Raw genomic sequence first — 18,833 nt, 5'->3', positions numbered from 1 at the left:
AAAAAAAAAAAAAAAAAATCAAACCCAAAGATAAAGAAGGCTTTGTTTCAAGGATGACACCCAGAGCGGTCTGCCTAGTCAGGCCTCATGAACACAGAATCTGATGATGAGGGAAGTGCCCAACCTGAATGACAGAATCTCTGTGGAGCGCCTCCTGCTTTCTTTTGTTCCTCCAATAGAGCACATATTATAAACAGGGTGCACATGAACAGAGATGAATAAAAGGAAATACAAAAAGTTTCAATGCATAATAGACCCATGTCATATCACAGATCTAACAGTCTTTTAAATAGCATTTAATTGCTTGACTCAGAATCCTCAATTTCTCAAGAACTGGTTTGAAGGTTACTGATCTTAGACTGGATTTCCCTTTTATGTTCATCTTTTATGTAATAAGAATTTAGCACAGTAGATCTGAAGTGTAGAATATGTGAATTAATGCTGTCCTAAGTTGTGAGGAATTTACAAGAACTGCTGAACATTGTAATATAAGAAATTTGGGGATACATATTTGTAGGCATTTAATTTCTTATTATAATGTGACTTCTGATTGCCATCTCTATTCAATAAGCAATGAACATTCAAGTGTTCAATTATTTAAAATACATTTTTTTTCCTACAACGAGATCGTCACACCCATAAATACCGAGACCCTTTATCAGGTCATTTGTCCTTGTCTGATATGGAAAACTCACAAGAAAGAGAGGAGGCGGGGCAGTAGTGTGGCCAACTCTTCCCACCTTAGAAGTGAAAGATGTAGGACAGCCTCACAGAGGTCTAACCATCCATCTAGCCAGGAAGCACTATGTGGCACCAACTATTGCAGCACACATGTCTACAACAGCGTTCTTTCTAAAGGCACCTCTGTGCTTCATCCTAAGCCAATCCCAGAAAACTCAGAACGAAAGAATCCAGTGTACCTAAAAATCAACCCACAAGTCCCTACTAATTAAGTCCTCAGAAATACAGTGTTTAATGGCTTACAACGGTGGGGCCTACTGACTGAGTCTCTGCTTATTCACTCCCTAATTGTATAGTTTAAGGGGACGTGTGTGTCTATGCCAGACTTCCACTGGTTCTCATACTGATTTTCTCTCACTTTAAACCATGTGAGTAATATACAAATACATGCCAAGAACCAGAGTATAAAGTAGCTAATGACAGTGCCCCTCATCTCCTGATTAGTTACATTCACCTTAAGAGTATTGTAAAGAATTCCTGAAAGCCTTTCTCCATGAACATTTTGGCATTCCATCTTGTTTCAATTTACTGGGGTCAAGAATAATGATACTGACCAGGCTGCTTTCCTGCCTCTTCCAAATTGGAATTCCCATCTCGATCTGGAACAGCTGCTGGGAGGAACATGCTGCTGGGCATCACCATCTCAGGGGTGGTCACCTGAGAAGAGCAAGGAGAGTCAAATGGAGAGGAAAGCAACACAAAACAGTAAATGTTTAAAAAGTATTTAATAAGCAAAATTAGCTTTCACCAGTGTAAAGCTAGAGGTGTCTCACTTTTCATAGCTCACTGAAGATTCATGTTTATTAGACAAAGCTCACATCAGTCAAAAGTGTTTCTACGGTTACATTCTGGACATAATTAGCAGCGCACACTTGAAGAATAATCTTATTATTAATATTTTTCCTTTATGCAGAATTTTGACTTTGATCACTGACAATGTTTTGTCATGGGCTGTGAAACTTCTTGTGCAACCAATTAGGTAGATAAGTTGAAAGGCCCACCTTAAGCTGCTGAAAACATAATAAGGGCCCTAATTAAATCATACCTAGTAAAGTACACTGTAATCTTGAAGCAGGGAGCATTGTAGTACTGTTTTCAAAATGTATTCAGGCAAGAGGAGGAGGGGAGTAAGAGTGAAGGAAAGGGTAAGAAGAAAAGAAGAGAACAAAGGGAAGGCTAAGGACACGCAGACATGCTGGCAGATTTTCCAGGAAACATTTGTAACCCTTTACAAGCTGACATCAAGCACAAACAAGCCTTTTTTTGTGACTCGCTTAAGCCACGATTTCTTCTGGAGTCTCTGCCCAAGGTGTACAACATCAGAGGGAACCTCTGACCAATGTCCCAGCCATAAAGGGTGGGCTGCACAGCATTCTACAACAGGGAAGCCCCACCTTGACCACGGCCATTTATTCTCAATACAGCAATTCTGGAAATCACCTGGATCCAAACAGCGGCAACTTTTGGGCAGAGCCTCAGGTATTTCTCTAGGTCTCCCTGCCATACGGCCAGAAGCCTGTCCAAACAGGTTATCATTTGCCCTATGTTAATGTGATAAGCAGCCCTCAATATCCAATGGAAAAATCAAAGGTTCTTCATTCAAAAAGAAGCAATATTCCTTTGCCTGATATGGGGTGGGAAGGGTAGGTGGTGATGATATTGCAAATGAATTAGAAACCACCTCCCATTTGATGATAGCCAGAGAAATGGACTGACCTAGAAGCTACAGGACCAGAAACTACAGTCACCACTAACCTTTCTACATGGCGCCCAGCCCCAGTTTGAGACATTATTTTTCCATCAAACAGAACCGTACTGCATAGACATCTTCACTATCTGTTGCAAAGATTGGAATACTTAGATTTCTGTTCAAAATTAAATATTTTAAATACATTACTATTAATTTTTAATGGTTGTGAAGATCCCAGCCTTGCTCAAAATAGCTACTGAAATGTCCACTAGAATAATCAGCAATAGGCTTGACAACTAGAGGAAACCCAGACAGCCGCCCCATCAACATAAGGTAACTCCTCATCACACTTAGGGGTATTAGAATCATTTCAGCAACCCAGGTGCCAGCGGGTGCAAAAAGTAAGCAACAGGCACTATGGAGAAGCATTCTGAGAAATGCTGTGTTTACGAAGAGCAGGTGCATGGCAGGTGAATGTGTGTGACATAGCATTCTTGCCTCCACAGACATCTGCACCTCACACAAAGCTCATCGGCAGCTGGTTAAGGCTAGCTGTTGATGAACCGTTAGGAATGGAGTAGAGATTGCCAAACTCATTCCATCTATTTTCTTTTTAATAGAAGGCATTTCTGACCAGTGTGGCTGGGGAGTCCAGCGGGAATCCGAGAAGTGAAAGGTCACCGATTAATTTACAGTCCTCAGCCGAGGGGGAGCACGAGGTTGGGGGTAAGAGGGGGAGAAAGGGAAAGGAAAAAAGACTCCCCCCCACCTCCTTTCTCGGTTGTAGCTGCAGGATCAGTCCTTTCCTGGGATCTTTAGGAATTATGAAAAATGAATCATGAGAAATAAAAAAAAAAAGCCCTACAGAGTAAAAAAGAATAAAATTATCTAACACCTCAGCTGCACATCATTATAGAAAACTGTGGGCTTTTCATACGCATTACAGTAAGGCAGACATCCCCTCTAACAGACTCAGTACGACGGATCAGTAATTGTTTTCATACACTTTAATTAGAAAAACTCAGATGGCTATGAATAATAATGGAAAAGAGAGACTTTTGCACTTGAAAGGTTGAAGTCAATCAAGTGTGAATGACGGCAAAAAAGAAAAAAAAAAAAAAAGACACCAATTCATCAGCCCTCTGTTGTCTCGCTGCGACTTTAATCATAATTCCTGATTGGGATTCAAGAAGGCAGTAAGCAGCGGTTCTTTGTCTGCCTTCACCTTCCATCAATTAACTCTCCCCGAAATATAATCATCAACCTCACATGCTCCTCTGCATCTTAATCTGGGCCTCCAAACCTGTAAGTCTTGCCCCATATGTATTTAAGTAACTACTTTTATCCACCTGCATCTTCTCATCTATAGTGTACCCAAACTCTCCCTGAAAAAAAGTGGGGGTTGGTACATGAAATTTCGATGGGCAAGAAATTCCCAGGAGGCAAACAGGAAGATCCCTAAAGAGAATCCTAAGGATCTGGAAATGCAGGTGGGGTCTGTCTGCGCATGTGTCTGAACAGAGGTTGAGAATGGAAGCGGCCTTGCTACACAGGCTACTGGAGGGCCCCATGTCAGTCAGACACTAACGTTCCCATGCCTTTGCCCCACTCTTCCCTCTCCTACCAGCTTCCAAAGCTTTCATGCTTCATCTTGAAGAGCCATAAACATGATCCTGTCAACAGAGCACACTGAGGAGTCCTTCCGCTCACTGAGGTGATATATATATATATCCAAAGGCAGACTTCCTTCAACACTTGCCTTGGCACCCCCTTTGTTTTCCAATCATATCTGGCCACTAAACTGCAAGGAATTCAGACTGTCCCAGCCATAGTCTCTAATGGATAGCCGAAAATGGGAAAGTAATAACCCAGCTGTCGGCCGGATGCGGTGGCTCACGCCTGTAATCCCAGCACTTTGGGAGGCTGAGGCAGGTGGATCACTTGAGGTCAGGAGTTCAAGACCAGCCTGACTAACAGGGTGAAACCCCATCTCTACTATACATACACAAATTAGCCAGGCGTGGTGGCGCATGCCTGTAGTCCCAGTTACTTGAGAGGCTGAGACAAGAGAATTGCTTGAACCCGGGAGGCAGAGGTTGCAGTGAGCTGAGATTGCGCCACTGCACTCCAGCCTGGGCGACAGAGTGAGATTCTGTCTCCAATCAATCAATCAATCAGTCCCAGTTGTGCTGAGCACAAGTAGTGACTCACTTCCCTTTTGCCAGGAACACTGAAGTATGTAGGTTTATGAGAAGACAAAACCTGGTTGTAGCATAACCAGGGTCATGCCAAGTGTGCCAAACTTCAAAAGCCCTCAAATAACTGGTCCTACCACCAATTTTCCTGCAGAACAATATACATGCTTTCTCTCTCTTCCTTCTCCCCTTCTCCTCTTCTCTCCATCTCTGGCCACAATCCTACTTCCAGTCCATACTTCCAGCTATGGACTCAAAAGCCAAACAAAAGTTCTAAGGTTTGGCCAGATGACAGTATACATCAGCCCAAACACCTACACTTTCTACATTGAATGTACCATCCACATTGATTATTCCAATGATCCATACATCAATAAACATTTACTACATTAAATTATATTCCCCACTCTATTCACTAATAAACCTGAGAAGTAACAAGGAGACAAAAGTTTTTCTGGTTAAGAAAATTCAATTGATTACAGCCATTACAACATTTGGGTCTCTCAAGACTGGCCTCTGCCATGCAAAAGGCAGTTCCATGGTGATCTTCTAGATACCACGTTTTCCTCCCAAATCTTCTGAGCCAGTTCAACTACCTTCCTCCCAGAGTACTTGTACATTTCATGGAAACTTGGGAAGAAACCATCAGCTGACTGGAGTGCAGAAAATTTGGAAGCAAACAGTGGCTCTGACATATTCCTAACAAACAGGTCTCATGCATAACAAAAGAAATGTGGAGTTCTACTCCAGTGCTCAAAACCTCCCAGTTTAAGCAATTTTCATATATAACAGAAACAGAAGCGTTCCACATTGATGCTAAAAATGTTCAAGCTTAAGTACTTCCAAAATAACACAGTTGAGAAAGAGTAGCCTTGAGTGACTCTCAGTTCATTCAATTGACCATCATTTACTAAATAAACACTGTACAGGATCCATGTGCTGCTGCATGCTTCTGAGATGCAGAGAGCCAGACAAAAGTCCCTGTTTCCAAAAAGCTTATGATGCAGAATAAATAACCCTTTAGAGGTCACAGAAGCCTTAGAAATCTAATACAAGTTGCAGACTCCTAGGAAAATACTTTCACAGAAAGAATATTCCAGATAATTTCAGGAAATCACAAGCTCCCCAGAAGGAAGTCCATGTACTCAAGTGAACTGCCCTTGATCTACTAGGAGAAGCGACATAGGCTCATAAATACATAGTTCCAAGCTCTTCCTAGTTTGGTTCATTATTATTTCGGATTATGTTTTAATGCTTTTCAAGATTCTATGAGGTGAGTGGACCCTCAAGCCTCCAGGGCACACCTTATACAGCCCAGGGTCTGAGGTATGGGACTAGTCTCCCACTCTGACATTTGGGAGGGGCTGCTGAAATGTATAATTTCTTGGTAGAAGCTGGAGTGATAAGGAACACCATCCTGCCACTTACGCCAACCCCTGCAGGTCACAGATGTGGAAGGGCCAAATACAACACCCTGTGCAGCCAAGGTCACCCTTTGCTAAGTTCTTATAGGACTGCTCATGCCAATTCATCTCTCAAGGCTACCTGCAGACAGGCTTGCCCAGGTTAGATCGATGCCCCCGACACTTTCCGTGTGCTGAAAAGCAGAGAGATTTTTTTTTTTTTTTTTTGAGACGGAGTTTCGCTCTGTGGCCCAAGATGGAATGCAATGGCGCGATCTACAGTCTCCTCCCAGGTTAAAGCAATTCTCCTGCCTCAGCCTCCCGAGTAGCTGGGATTACAGGTGTGCACCACTACGCCCATTTTTTTTTTTTTTTTTGTACTTGTAGTAGAGATGGGGTTTCACCTTACTGACCAGGCTGGTCTCAAACTCCTGACCTCAGGGGATCCTTCCCCATCGGCCTCCCAAAGTGCTAGGATTACAGGCATAAGCCACTGTCCCTGGCCAGAAGAGAGATTTTCTTAGCAAAAGTGGTGAACCTCGTTTCTCTGAGACCCTTATTCCTACCACCTTGGCATTGCTCACTTTAAGGACTTGTTTCTGAAAAGCCCACTATTACAGGTGAAAGTGTAGATTTGCTAATACCTAGGCTCCCAAGGATGCCTCAAATCCTTTACTTTTAATTAAAAATGAATAGAATGAAGAAACTCAGACAAAAAGAAGAGAGACCTCAGACACAGACCACCTTGGCACAGACCAAGCCAGTCTCTACATCCTTGTGGATGAGGCTGGTCATTTAAGCATGAAGTTAAACCCAGCTGCTTTTAGGGCTGAGCAGTCTAGCTAGTGGTATATCTAAAGCCAGCTGTTCCAGCAAGAGGCCAGTTGCTCACTTCGTTTCCTGTACCTAGACAGCCACTGGGGCCCACTAGCTGGTGTCTGGACACTTAACAGCCAACAAACCAGGGCGCCTGTTGCCAGGAGAGTTTCAGAGTTGGGTTCCCCACTCCCCTTTACTGCCTTCTGCATGTGCCAGGGAGAACATGTTCCCCACTCCCCTTTACTGCCTTCTACATGTGGAAAGGGCTTTGGTGGTGTTTGTTTGTTTGAGACGGAGTCCCGCTCTGTCACCCAGTCTGGAGAACAGTGGCGTAATGTCAGCTCACTGCAACCTCTGCCTCCCAGGGAGAACTGGACCATGGAGTCTAAAAGGCCCAGCTTCTTCTCCCCTTGTCCCATTTCCTTTTCTTTCTTTTTCTTTTTTTTCTTTTCTTTTTTTTTTTTTTTTTTTGAGATAGTGTCACTTTGTCGCCTGGACTGGAGTGCAGTAGCATGATCATGGCTCGCTATAGCCTCGAACTGCTGGGCTTAAGTGATTCTTCTGCCTCAGCCTCCTGAGTAGCTAGGACTACATGTGCACACCCCCACTCTCAGCAATTTTTTGTGTTTTGTTTTTTTGGTAGAGACACAGTCTTGCCATGTTTGCCTGGCTGATCTCAAACTCCTGGACTCAAGCCATCCTCCCACCTTGGCCTTCTTGTTTCTTTTCTAAAACTCCTTCTGTATGGTAGTTCATTCAATTTTTAAATATATCAAGCTCAAAAGAAAATACTGTAGGGCCGTGTTAACATTCACGTGGGCTAGAAACAAATGCAGCTCAGGATCAGATTTTTTAAACTGAGGATGAGAAAGATTGAAAAGGTAGATGGGAGAACAGGAAACACATGAAGAGTTATACACATGTGCGCAGAGAGAGGTGAGAACTGAGAAGGAGAATGAATTGGTGAGAAAAGCTTCATTAGACTGAGAGGCAAGCAGTGGCAATATACCAAGGTCACTTCTAAGTTAGACTATCTAATTGGCAAACAGGCTCCAAATGGCTATCATCTCACAGGGCTTGGAATTAATGAAGCCCGATTATTTTCATTACCTTCCTCTTAAGATACAGGCAAGGTGAGAGAGCTGGTACCCAGGTGGGTGTGACCATCCCCAGGCCAGTGGCCGCCCTAGAGCCCCAGATGACCAGCCTGTCCCAGAGACTCACAGACACACAGGCACATATGAGGCAAAGAGAGTCACAGACACTGATGGAAAAAAATCACAAGGTTACAAACTATTGATCTCAAAAGAGATACAGAGAAAAGTGCAGGCAACACAGGGCCAGGAGCATGGAAGGGAAATCTGTGCAGGTAAAAAAATACAGAATAATTAAGAACTACCAAAGGGAGCGAAGACAAAGCGCTAGAGAATATGTTCCTAAGCTGCCCAGGAGCCAATCCCATCTCCACTGTGAGGTCATATTTTGTTAAATGATGAAAGAACAAAGAGAATTTCCCCATATCAGTGCTTCAGGATCCCAGTGGTATGTCCTGTCACTTAGAAAGATAGTGATCAATTAGAATAATTTAAGAGTATTGAAATGCATGGTAGGTGGTCTTTCCTATTTTCATACAGGGGCCAGAAACACGGGCCCCATGCCTTCCACCCTCCTTTCCTGAAAGAATAGGAAAATAAGGGCACTGAGCAGCAGCTCCTACATCTCTTTCACCAATTTGAAATCTCAAGCTTCTTTGTAAATAGGTGAGAGTTCTTATGTGAAACTGACATTAGGGGCGGGCTGCCCAGCCAGTTGTGGAGGGGCCCTTGTCTCATCTCCCTTAAGCTTTATAGATTTCCTTTTCATATGACGTGTGCAGAGACACTCTTTGCAGCTCTGTTTCCAATAGGCCAAGAAGAATGAAGTACTGTGGGTGCGGTCTCCATAGTGGAGGGCCAGCACTGCAATTGTTCCTAGTGGAGAGTATTTCTCAAGCCCCCTCATCAGTAAGAAGGGGGCCCATGGAAGACATAGATATGAAATGCAGAGCATAAGCAAGCAGCTGTTACCATAGCAACAGACATATTAGACACTGCAGGTTCCTGAAAGCTGTCTGATAAGGTATTATTAAATGAAGCCTCCTCAAAACGCACTCCATTTACAGCTGAACGGAAAGACGTGTAGAAAGTAATCTGTTTCCATTTATCAGGGTGGAATTTACTTTTAGTGGGACTGAACCGAACTCAAGCTAAATCCTGAGACTTTGGACCCAGACAGCAAAAAATATTTACCAGAATTTATAGCTGTAAATAGCCCGGACACACCCCATGTCTGCCAGGAATCATCTGTTTGGGAGATTTTGCAAGCTTTTCCTATTCTGCAGCCAACGGCAACTAACTCAGTCAACCCATTTGGAAAGAAAGAAGATTGACTCCTCTTGCTGCTATTCATCCTAGCCACTCAGGGACAAAGCAGACATAACTTTCTTCTCCTGGAGGATGAATGACCATAGAAGTGGCATTCCTTAACGATATGGTTTAGAAAATGGAGCCCTGATTAGAGGGGCATTTTTCATCATGCTGTTTTCAGTTTCCTGCTCCAGTTGGCCATGAACAAACAGATACATCATTAGAGAGCCTAAGCAATACTTTCCCAGGGCCAATTTTCTAACAAAATGACAGTAAGATACCCTCCCATGACATGATTTTAACCATAGGTTCATTATAATCACTTAGTTTTAAAACAATTGCAAATTCCATTTTTACACCAAATTTTTCAGAGGAAAGACACTGGCATCTGCTTTGATTCATCAGGGCAGAGCCCAAGATCATCAGTGTTCCAGTCCTCAAACAGGATCTCGGATTCACCTTATGGTAGACGCCCACAGATTCCCTCTAACAACCCTGGTTGCTCATGTTTTTCCTGCTGAACTAAAGGACTGAGATAGAAATGCATAGTTTGGCTCAATGCAAACTATCCCCATGACTGGACAGACCAGTTCAATACTGATAGCCATGCCATACCTCCATCTTCCCATGCAAAGAGAAAACTCATCCTTGCATATACATCCTTCGGTAAAAAGTAAAATACTTACATGATTACATTTCTCATAACTTTCAACTTTATTCCTGAATCCATGAACTTTCTCTTGTTGCTAACAAATTGACTCCCTATTACCAGTGCATTTCCCACAGTCTGCATACTTCTCAGAAATGTCTAGAAAACATTTCCATGGTCTGCTATGGAAAGATTAGGCACATAGGGGTTTCTATACAAGGTACCAAGCACAGCAGTGCTTTAGGGAGCAGTGTCTCCTACATAATTACATTGTCAGGGGTTTTAGAACAGTTTTTATTGGCCAGTCCCATGGATATAGCCTTATGCTCCCTGGCATTGTACACACAATTTTATATTTGCAAAATACTTGATGGAGGGTCAATAACAGTGGTTATCAAACATTGGTGTGCAAAGAATAATCCAGTATGGCTGTTGTATAGCTTTCATGAGAGTCTCCATAAAGGTTAAGGATCACTGCTTCCAAAGGTGCTAGTTAATGGGTAACTTCCAGAAATATCTTAGGGATTGATACCCAAGCAAACACAGAAGTAATATCCTGCCCTTGAAGACTCTGTTGGTAAATGAAGATTCACAATGACCACCACACTTGCCACTTGAAATTTACCTTGCTATTGCTGTTATGAAAATATGACAAATAATGAATATTTGAAATATAAGTTATACTCTAGTCCCTAGAGATATATAAATGAAGTTTTTACTGTCTAATGTAAACCAGTCGTGCAGATTACTATAGCTCAGTCCCTAGACTAGATGTATATTAAAATAGCAAAAACAATCACCTAAGTAAAAGAAAAATGTAGGTCAGTATTGACAATGCTTCCCTCCCCACATCTCTTTCTGTTCCTTCAGGCTCCCATGGTTCTAGTCCATCAACTGGGAAGTACAGTGAGGCCTGTTCCAAGGCTGATGAGAAAGCTGAGGAAACCAGTAACACAGAAACCCACTGGTCCACAGAAGGAGGTTATCATTTACACAGAATCTTTACACAGTGTTTATCAGCTAATTTGAAAATACCCACAGAAAGTTACTTTATACTTGAAAGACCTCTGAAAGGCAACTCATGCTAGGTCACCTTTGAGCTTCCCATTGGCTGCTAAAGTTCTCTTGATGCATCATCAATTATATGTTCTTCACGACTAAACATCATTTACAACATTATTCATTAATTTTTGCAGAACCAAATGGAATAGGAAATGCCTAGAAGTGACATGTCTGTGACCTGCACATTATAATGTGCAGTTGTGAACAGACTACCTCTGGGATCTTCACATGAAACAGCAATCAAATTAACTTCTTATTACTCCACTGCTAAAATAATGCTAAGAAAGAGGTGACAATAGTTCTCTTTTGGTGGTTTTTCCTCTAATGATCAGGAAAGCGCTTTGGTGTTGTTTGTTTGTTTGTTTGTTTGAGACGGAGTCTTGGTCTGTCACCCAGGTTAGAGTGCAGTGGCACAATCTCAGCTCACTGCAACCTCTGCCTCGCGGGTTCAAGTGATTCTCCTGCCTCAGCCTCCTTAGTAGCTGGGATTTCAGGCACTCGCCACCATGCCTGGCTAATTTTTGTATTTTTAGTAGAGACAGGGTTTCGCCATGTTGGCCAGGCTGGTCTCGAACTCCTGACCTCAGGTGATGCGCCTGCCTCGGCCTCCCAAAGTGTTGGGATTACAAGTGTGAGCCCCCACGCCTGGCCAGGAAATGACTTTCATAACAGCACCAGCATAGTCAAAAGTAGGACATCACCATCACCGGCACTATTCTGAAAAGTTTTCATATTACAGTTAGATTTACATCTTTACACTAATTAGGCCATGTTTATAGTGGTCACTCAGGGGCATGCTTTCAAAATCTGCAGTTGTAGCAATATCATGTTCAAATGCAAAACCCACATTCACGAATCAGCAAATCCAGCTCAACATTTTCTTGCTTTGAAAATCAAAATATCCACTGAGAAACTCCTCCATTACAGGGCTACCCCTAGAGTTGGAAATTGCGGGTTCAAATCTCAACTCTGCTCCTTACAAATGGCATCAAGTCAATTCACATCTTTGAGCCTCAGCTTCCTTATCTGCTGATGGGAATGTGCCAAAAATTTTCTTTTTCTTTTTTTTAAAGAGATAGGCCGGGCGCGGTGGCTCAAGCCTGTAATCCCAGCACTTTGGGAGGCCGAGACGGGCGGATCACGAGGTCAGGAGATCGAGACCATCCTGGCTAACACGGTGAAACCCCGTCTCTACTAAAAATACAAAAACTAGCCGGGCGACGTGGCGGGCGCCTGTAGTCCCAGCTACTCGGGAGGCTGAGGCAGGAGAATGGCGTAAACCCGGGAGGCGGAGCTTGCAGTGAGCTGAGATCCGGCCACTGCACTCCAGCCTGGGCGACAGAGCGAGACTCCGCCTCAAAAAAAAATAAAATAAAATAAAATAAAAATAAAGAGATAGGCCGGGCGTGGTGGCTCAAGCCTGTAATCCCAGCACTTTGGAGGCCGAGATGGGCGGATCACGAGGTCAGGAGATCGAGACCATCCTGGCTAACACGGTGAAACCCCGTCTCTACTAAAAATACAAAAACTAGCCGGGCGAGATGGCGGGCGCCTGTAGTCCCAGCTACTGGGGAGGCTGAGGCAGGAGAATGGCGTAAACCCGGGAGGCGGAGCTTGCAGTGAGCTGAGATCCGGCCACTGCACTCCAGCCTGGGCGACAGAGTGAGACTCCGCCTCAAAAAAAAAAAAAAAAAAAAAAAAAAATAAAGAGATAGGGTCTCCCTCTGTTACCCAGGCTGGAGCACAGTGACCTGATCATAGCTCACTGCAACCTCAAACTCTTGGGCTCAAGTGATCCTCCCAACTCAGCCTCCCAAGTAGCTAGGATTACAGGTGCATGCACCACCATGCCTGGCTAATTTTAAAATATGTTTTGTAGAGACGGGGGTCTCATTATGTTACCTAGGCTGGTCTCAAACTCCTGGCCTCAAGCAATCCCCCCACCATGGCCTCCCAAAGAACTGGGATTAGCGGTGTGAGCTAGTGTGCCTGGCTCCCTTTTAAAACGAAAACAAAAACAGAATTTGTTATGAGGATGAAATGAGACACAATGAAGGTAAGAGCAATCTAGTCCATGACCTGCTCAGTAAAGGTTTAAAGAATTTGAATAATGATTTCTTCATATAAATGGTTAGCTAATCCATGCCTCTGTCCCCTGAGGGGAGAGAGGATGATAAGGGAGGTTGAGAAACATGTTCAGCACTTTGGGCTATGGTCATGCCAAGTCTGAGGCAGGGACAGTACAACAAAGGTCACAGAATGAGGACTGTTTTCTGACGTTTCCAACTCTATACTGGCTTTCTCGTCCAATAACACAGTAGCTTGCCCATGTTACTGCGTCACCTTTGACACTGGAGAAAGACCATAGGGTGCTGCTTCTGGCTGCCTTACCGTCATAATGAGCTTCTCCACGCAGTCAGGTGCCACGCTGTGGAGGTGGGTGAGGTGCAGCTGGAGGTGGATCTTGTTGTTGAGCATGTCCTGGCACAGGGGGCAGCGAAGCATGGGTTGCACTGAGTGCTGCGTCATGGCATGCACCCGGAGCCGGTTGACGTCGGCATTACTGTACTTGCAGTAGGGACACTGGTACATCTGTGGGGAACACACCCACTGCTTTGAGCAACTGTGTATGCCCCCAAGTCCACCCACCCAAAAGTTTGTTCCCTACCAATGTCTAAAACACCTCGCCTCCCCACCAGCAGAGTCCCTTCCAGCCTCACCTGCTCCGGTTTGATCTCCTCAGCTGTTTTTGGTCGCTTCGAAGAGAGGGGAGACTCTGAGCTACCTGGGAAGGAGATGCGTTTGGAGGTCGCAGGAGAATCTGTCAGCTCCTTCTCTGCTTGGCTGGACGATGCTAGAAGAGAAAGTAGAAGATGCAATACAGCAGCCAGACCAGGCCAGCTCCCAGAGGGTTTGTGTTGGGTGAAAATCAACATTCATTTATAGCACAGGATTTTCTTAAAACACCACAATTCAAGAAGGATGAACATCCGGACTGATTTATCAAGCATGTTGGAAAAGAAGCAAGTGTTTCTTTCTCCCCCATGAATTTCTGTCACTACTTTAACAACTGAACATTAGGAAAAGAAGGCAAAGAAATGGAATAAAAGGCTCTGGAGTTGGATTAAGCTAAATTCAGTCTGTTCTAACCTCCCTCAATCTAGACACAATCTGCTGGCTTGTGGGGGGCAGTAGGGCTGAGGGTGGGTGGGAAAGTCTCACCAGTTGCTTTGCCAACCTCAGTACCAGACATGCTGTGCTTCAGAAATCTAAGAAGAGATGTGCTCTCAACTCTGTTGTTCCTCCTCTTGGAATCACAACATGGTGCAGCACCAGCAACATGAAAAATGTGATTTGAGAAAGGTTCACATGAATATCAGCACACCAAATATGTGGGGAAAAAAATCAAATTTGGATTCAGCAGTTTGCTTTTGGGGAAGAGTATAATTGAGGAGTGGAACTAGGCAGGGCCTGAATCCAAGATATAACCTAGCCAATGCTCCAGACCCAAGAGTTTATTCAGAGTGGGTGGGAATAGGGAAAGTTTCCTATCAGCTTGCCCAAACCATGCCTCCACGCCCCTCTTGCCTATACCACCAAAAAACCAAACACTAATTAAAGAGGAGCGGCCCATGAGGATTGAGTAGCACACAGCACGTACAGAAGTGCTGGTGGAAGGAGTTCTCTGAAGGATGGAAAGGAAACATTTCTTTACCTTCTCTATTGTTAACCCTGATCAGTAAGCATTAGGCTAGGCTCAAGGTTTATAGTTAGGAAAAACCTGCTATCTGCTCCTCCTTCCAGTAGAGGCAAACACTTTGATAAGAAAACAGCCAGGCTGAGGGTTTATCCAGGATAAGCAAGGCTCCTCCGGTTGAAACACAGTGTGGTTGGATCTGATGGTTCCATAACCTGGTCAATATCTGAGTGTTGGCTCTTTCATTTGTTTTGAATGTGGGACTCCATTTTTCAGAATTTTGCTTAAAGCAGTAAGAAAAAAAAAAGTCATAAAAGTGGTAGTGAGAAAATATACATACCCACTGCCCTCATGAAAAAATAATGTGACTCAGCATTCAGGTCACTGAATTAGAAAGCCCAATTTTTATTCCCTGTTAAACTGCTTTCTTTTTTACCCTGTCTAGTTATCTGTCATGGATTTCCATTTATGCTTGGGTTTGAAATTTGTTCTGATGTGGACACCAAGATGCTGTCATTACTTTAATAAACAATTTTAGAAAATCAATTTTATTCATTAAAATCATAAGGCCACAATATAATTTTGAAAAGAAAAATTTGCCAGATGCAGGAAATATATTCCAGGAAGTTGATGCTCTTCCCAGAATGCACATATTGTGACCTTTAACCCCAGTATCTTGGTAACCTGGTCTACGTAAGTTTGTAGGGCATCTATTATTTAAAAAGTACAAGGACAAGCATATTACACACAGATCCTCCTCCTCCCAACACACACATTCATAACAGTACTTTAATCTGTCTCGAATCGACTTCAAACCCATTTTGCTCTTAATGGGAGTTATTCATTTTCACTTGAAAGGTAATACATGACGGCTGGATGTTTAATGTGATGGACTGGCTGCCAATTAACTAGGTGCTGTAACATTCTACACCAGTTCCCCCATGGCCCACTTCCCATCTCCTGGCCCCGCTCAGACCTGATCCTACGGAACGTTGCGTTGCAGGTTTTAGACCTTGCAGTGCGATGGGCTGCTCCTGAACACGTCTACATTTGGAGTCTAATTAAGGTTTTCAGGAACTTAAGTTCCCTTGCCCCCAGAAACCTCCTTAGTCTCCATCATTTTGATTTTTGCTTGGTGGTTATCTTCTACATATTAACTCTTCAAATGTATTCTCAAGATGGGATGGGTGAGGGCATCAAATAATACTTTCAGTGTTTATTCGTCACAGCCATTTCTTTACCTTCTCTACTGTGAACCCCAATCAGCAGGCATTAGGTTATGTTCAGGGTATATATAGTTAGGAAAAAGCTGCTGTCTGCTCCTCCTTCCAGTAGAGGCAAACTAAGACATAGATTCTATTCCATACACCCATCCCCATCTTTTTGTTACTCTGCCTGACTAAAAACAACACCTGTTTTACAGGACTGTGACTGCCTTGTAAATGCCCTCAACCTACCTGCCCCCCTACTATGGAATGAGTCAATTGTGCACTTGCTCAATAGTGTGGATGAATGGGCACCGAGGCTGAGACCACCCAACTCATCTCTCTCCCAGAGCTGAAAAGCAAACACAGTAACCCAGTGCAGCATTAGTTTCCTCATAGGACCAAAGAGTCCATCCTCTTCCTTGAATGCTGAACACATGATGAATTGTGGTGAGGTTGCAGAGGTGAGAATTCTGGTTTCAGAAGCCACTATTCTTTCCCTCTGCATGGAGAGGGGAACTTCTTTTTTTTTTCCACACTCAAACTGCTCTGGAATTCTAAAGCTTCTTTTGTGAGCTTGAGCTAAGGACCCATTATAAAGTGTTTTAAAAAATAAAATCACCACTTGCTCACTCATTTCTCTTTCTTCCCAGTAATACAACAGCCCTGCTTTAATATGAAATGCTGCATCCACTGGTGCACAAACTTCAGGTTCATCTCCTTTCTATCTAGGACAATCTGCATCTTTATTAGATCAAATCTATCTAGCAGTAGATATTAGCCACCTGCAGCTCACTGGCCCCTTCTCTAAAGATAAAGCAATGCCATTCTTATGACAGATTCTATAAACATCCAGTTACAATCTCATTGTGTTTCCCTGAGTGATGTGGGGATGGCTCCTGAGAGTTAACTATGGCTGACCCATGCCCCTCCCTTAATTGACCTCAGACATTAAAATGTCAATCCCTATCATGATATGGTACCAAAGTCGTTACAACATTTCTGTAGATGGGCAAACAGTTGTGCAAGTTCTGGTCAGGTGCTGTGGCTCACACCTGTAATCCTAGCACTTTGGGAGGCTGAGGTGGGCAGATTACTTGAGCCCAAGGAGTTCAAGACTGGCCTGGGCAACATGGTGAAACGCCATCTCTACAAAAATTAGCCAGGCGTGGTGGTGGGTGCCTGTAGTCCTAGCTACTCAGGAGACTGAGGTGGGAGTATCACCTGAGCCTGGGAGGTTGAGGCTGTGGTGAGCCATGATTGTGCCACTGTACTCCAGCCTGGGTGACAGAATAAGACTGTCTAAAAAAAAAAAAAAAAAAAAAAAAAGTTTTGCAAGTTCTCCATCAACATGCTAGATGAGAGTTTATCACAGTCCACAGTCAGAGGTTCTCTCAAATTTCTTCTCTCTGAACAACTTCAAAAGGGCGAGTCTCAGGATCAATTTCTACATTAGTTCTGTCACTAGCATACATCATAGGCATAAGTAAATGAAGTTGATGAATACCAAGAGAGAAAGTACTGTGGTTTCCCACTTTGAAGGCTTTTCTAAACTTAAACTCTAGAAGACATGTCACAATATACAAAACACTCTTAAAAATCAATTACTGGTCACTTTAAGCCTACTATGATGTCACATAAGTGAAATGGAAATACATGCACTCCAGAGACAAGACATAGTTTAGACAATTGGTGCCTGGAACGTTTGGTTTATACTGGCAACAAAAAAACAAACAACTTGAAGCGTTAGTAACTGTAGTGGTTTGTACAATAATGACAAAATGATTTGGAAACAATCTAGATATCTTACAATAGGGCATGGTGTAAGTAAACAATGGTATAGCCATTCTACTGAGTATTAGAAGACATTAAAACTGATTGCTATGAAGCAATATGGAAAAATCATTGAGAATGCAAATCAGAAAAGAAGATAAAATGTGTACTATATTATGTTACAGCTATGTAAAAAGCAGGTATTAGAAAAAAAGACTAGAATGATCATTGTCTTTAGGTGATGACATCAAGGACCACTTTATAAGTTTTTCACAGTCATTTCATTTTTAATATTATAGTTATCATTTAAGTTCAACCGTCCATGAAAAAGTTGGTATTGGCTCTATACTGTGCAAAACATCAGATGGTATTTTTTACTTTGCTGGTAAAAGCAATTTCTCTCATTTTGGCAGCTATAAAATATGAAAATATGTGTTAAAGCTCAGAGAATCTTCCACAGGCAACATGTTGGGCTCCTGGGATTTCAAAGGGAATAAAAATGTGGTAAGGAATCATGCAACTGAATGCACTATAGGTGACAAACTCTATAAAGCTAGGAAAATGGGATATTGTGACAACGAAATGCTGGGTCAAACTCCTACTCAAAGTTAACCAGATGTGCTCGCTATGGATTCCACGCCACACAGACTTTCTAGGGAGTGAGAAAGCACTTGCTCTGCTTGTTAGTGTTACGGTGGCCCTACCCAATGCGTGCTGACGAGGCACAGGAAAGACTAGCATGTCCCTGTTATGGAGTTCAAAAATTCAAAAGTTGGCTTTCTGGGCCAACGGCCACCATTTCTCCTCATACTGTGATGAGTTGGCCAACTAAAACTCACAAAGACAAATACTGAGAGAGACAAACCTGTTCATGATTGTCTATTTTATCCTCTTGGGCTCCTCTGCATTCTAGGCAAAAGTATTTCATTTCAAAGGGAAGCACAGTTGTCAATACATGGCTCCCTTAGGGGGAAAATCATTTATGCATAGAGACACCAACTTCCAAATATCCTTTGATTTTATCATATTTGTTTTAGAAGTATTTAACCTGTAAAAATAATTACTTCAAAAGTTACCCCTCTACTCATGCTAGTTAGAGGGAATAGGGAAGAGAGCTGATAAGCATTCATGCAAAGTTTTGTTTGAAATTTGCAAGAAATAGTTTTATTATATCATAAGCATATAGAATAATTA

General features: G+C 43.0%; 1 protein-coding gene across 1 annotated transcript in view; it reads right to left on the bottom strand.

The window, feature by feature from the left end:
- Positions 1 to 18,833, bottom strand: part of ZFHX3 (zinc finger homeobox 3) — a 265,248-nt gene that overhangs the window by 14,662 nt on the left and 231,753 nt on the right. The window contains exons 6-8 of the mRNA XM_033218845.1: positions 13,685 to 13,818; positions 13,356 to 13,556; positions 1,292 to 1,398 (exon numbers count right to left, since the gene is read on the bottom strand). Of these exons, the coding sequence (XP_033074736.1) occupies positions 1,292 to 1,398; positions 13,356 to 13,556; positions 13,685 to 13,818 (442 nt within the window). The remainder of the gene's footprint in view (positions 1 to 1,291; positions 1,399 to 13,355; positions 13,557 to 13,684; positions 13,819 to 18,833) is intronic.

Source organism: Trachypithecus francoisi, unplaced genomic scaffold (genome assembly GCF_009764315.1).
Source record: "Trachypithecus francoisi isolate TF-2019V2 unplaced genomic scaffold, Tfra_2.0 Lachesis_group10, whole genome shotgun sequence".
Lineage (NCBI taxonomy): Eukaryota > Metazoa > Chordata > Mammalia > Primates > Cercopithecidae > Trachypithecus > Trachypithecus francoisi.
The sequence above is the reverse complement of the archived record's forward strand: the minus strand, read 5'-3'. Positions and strand labels throughout refer to the sequence as shown.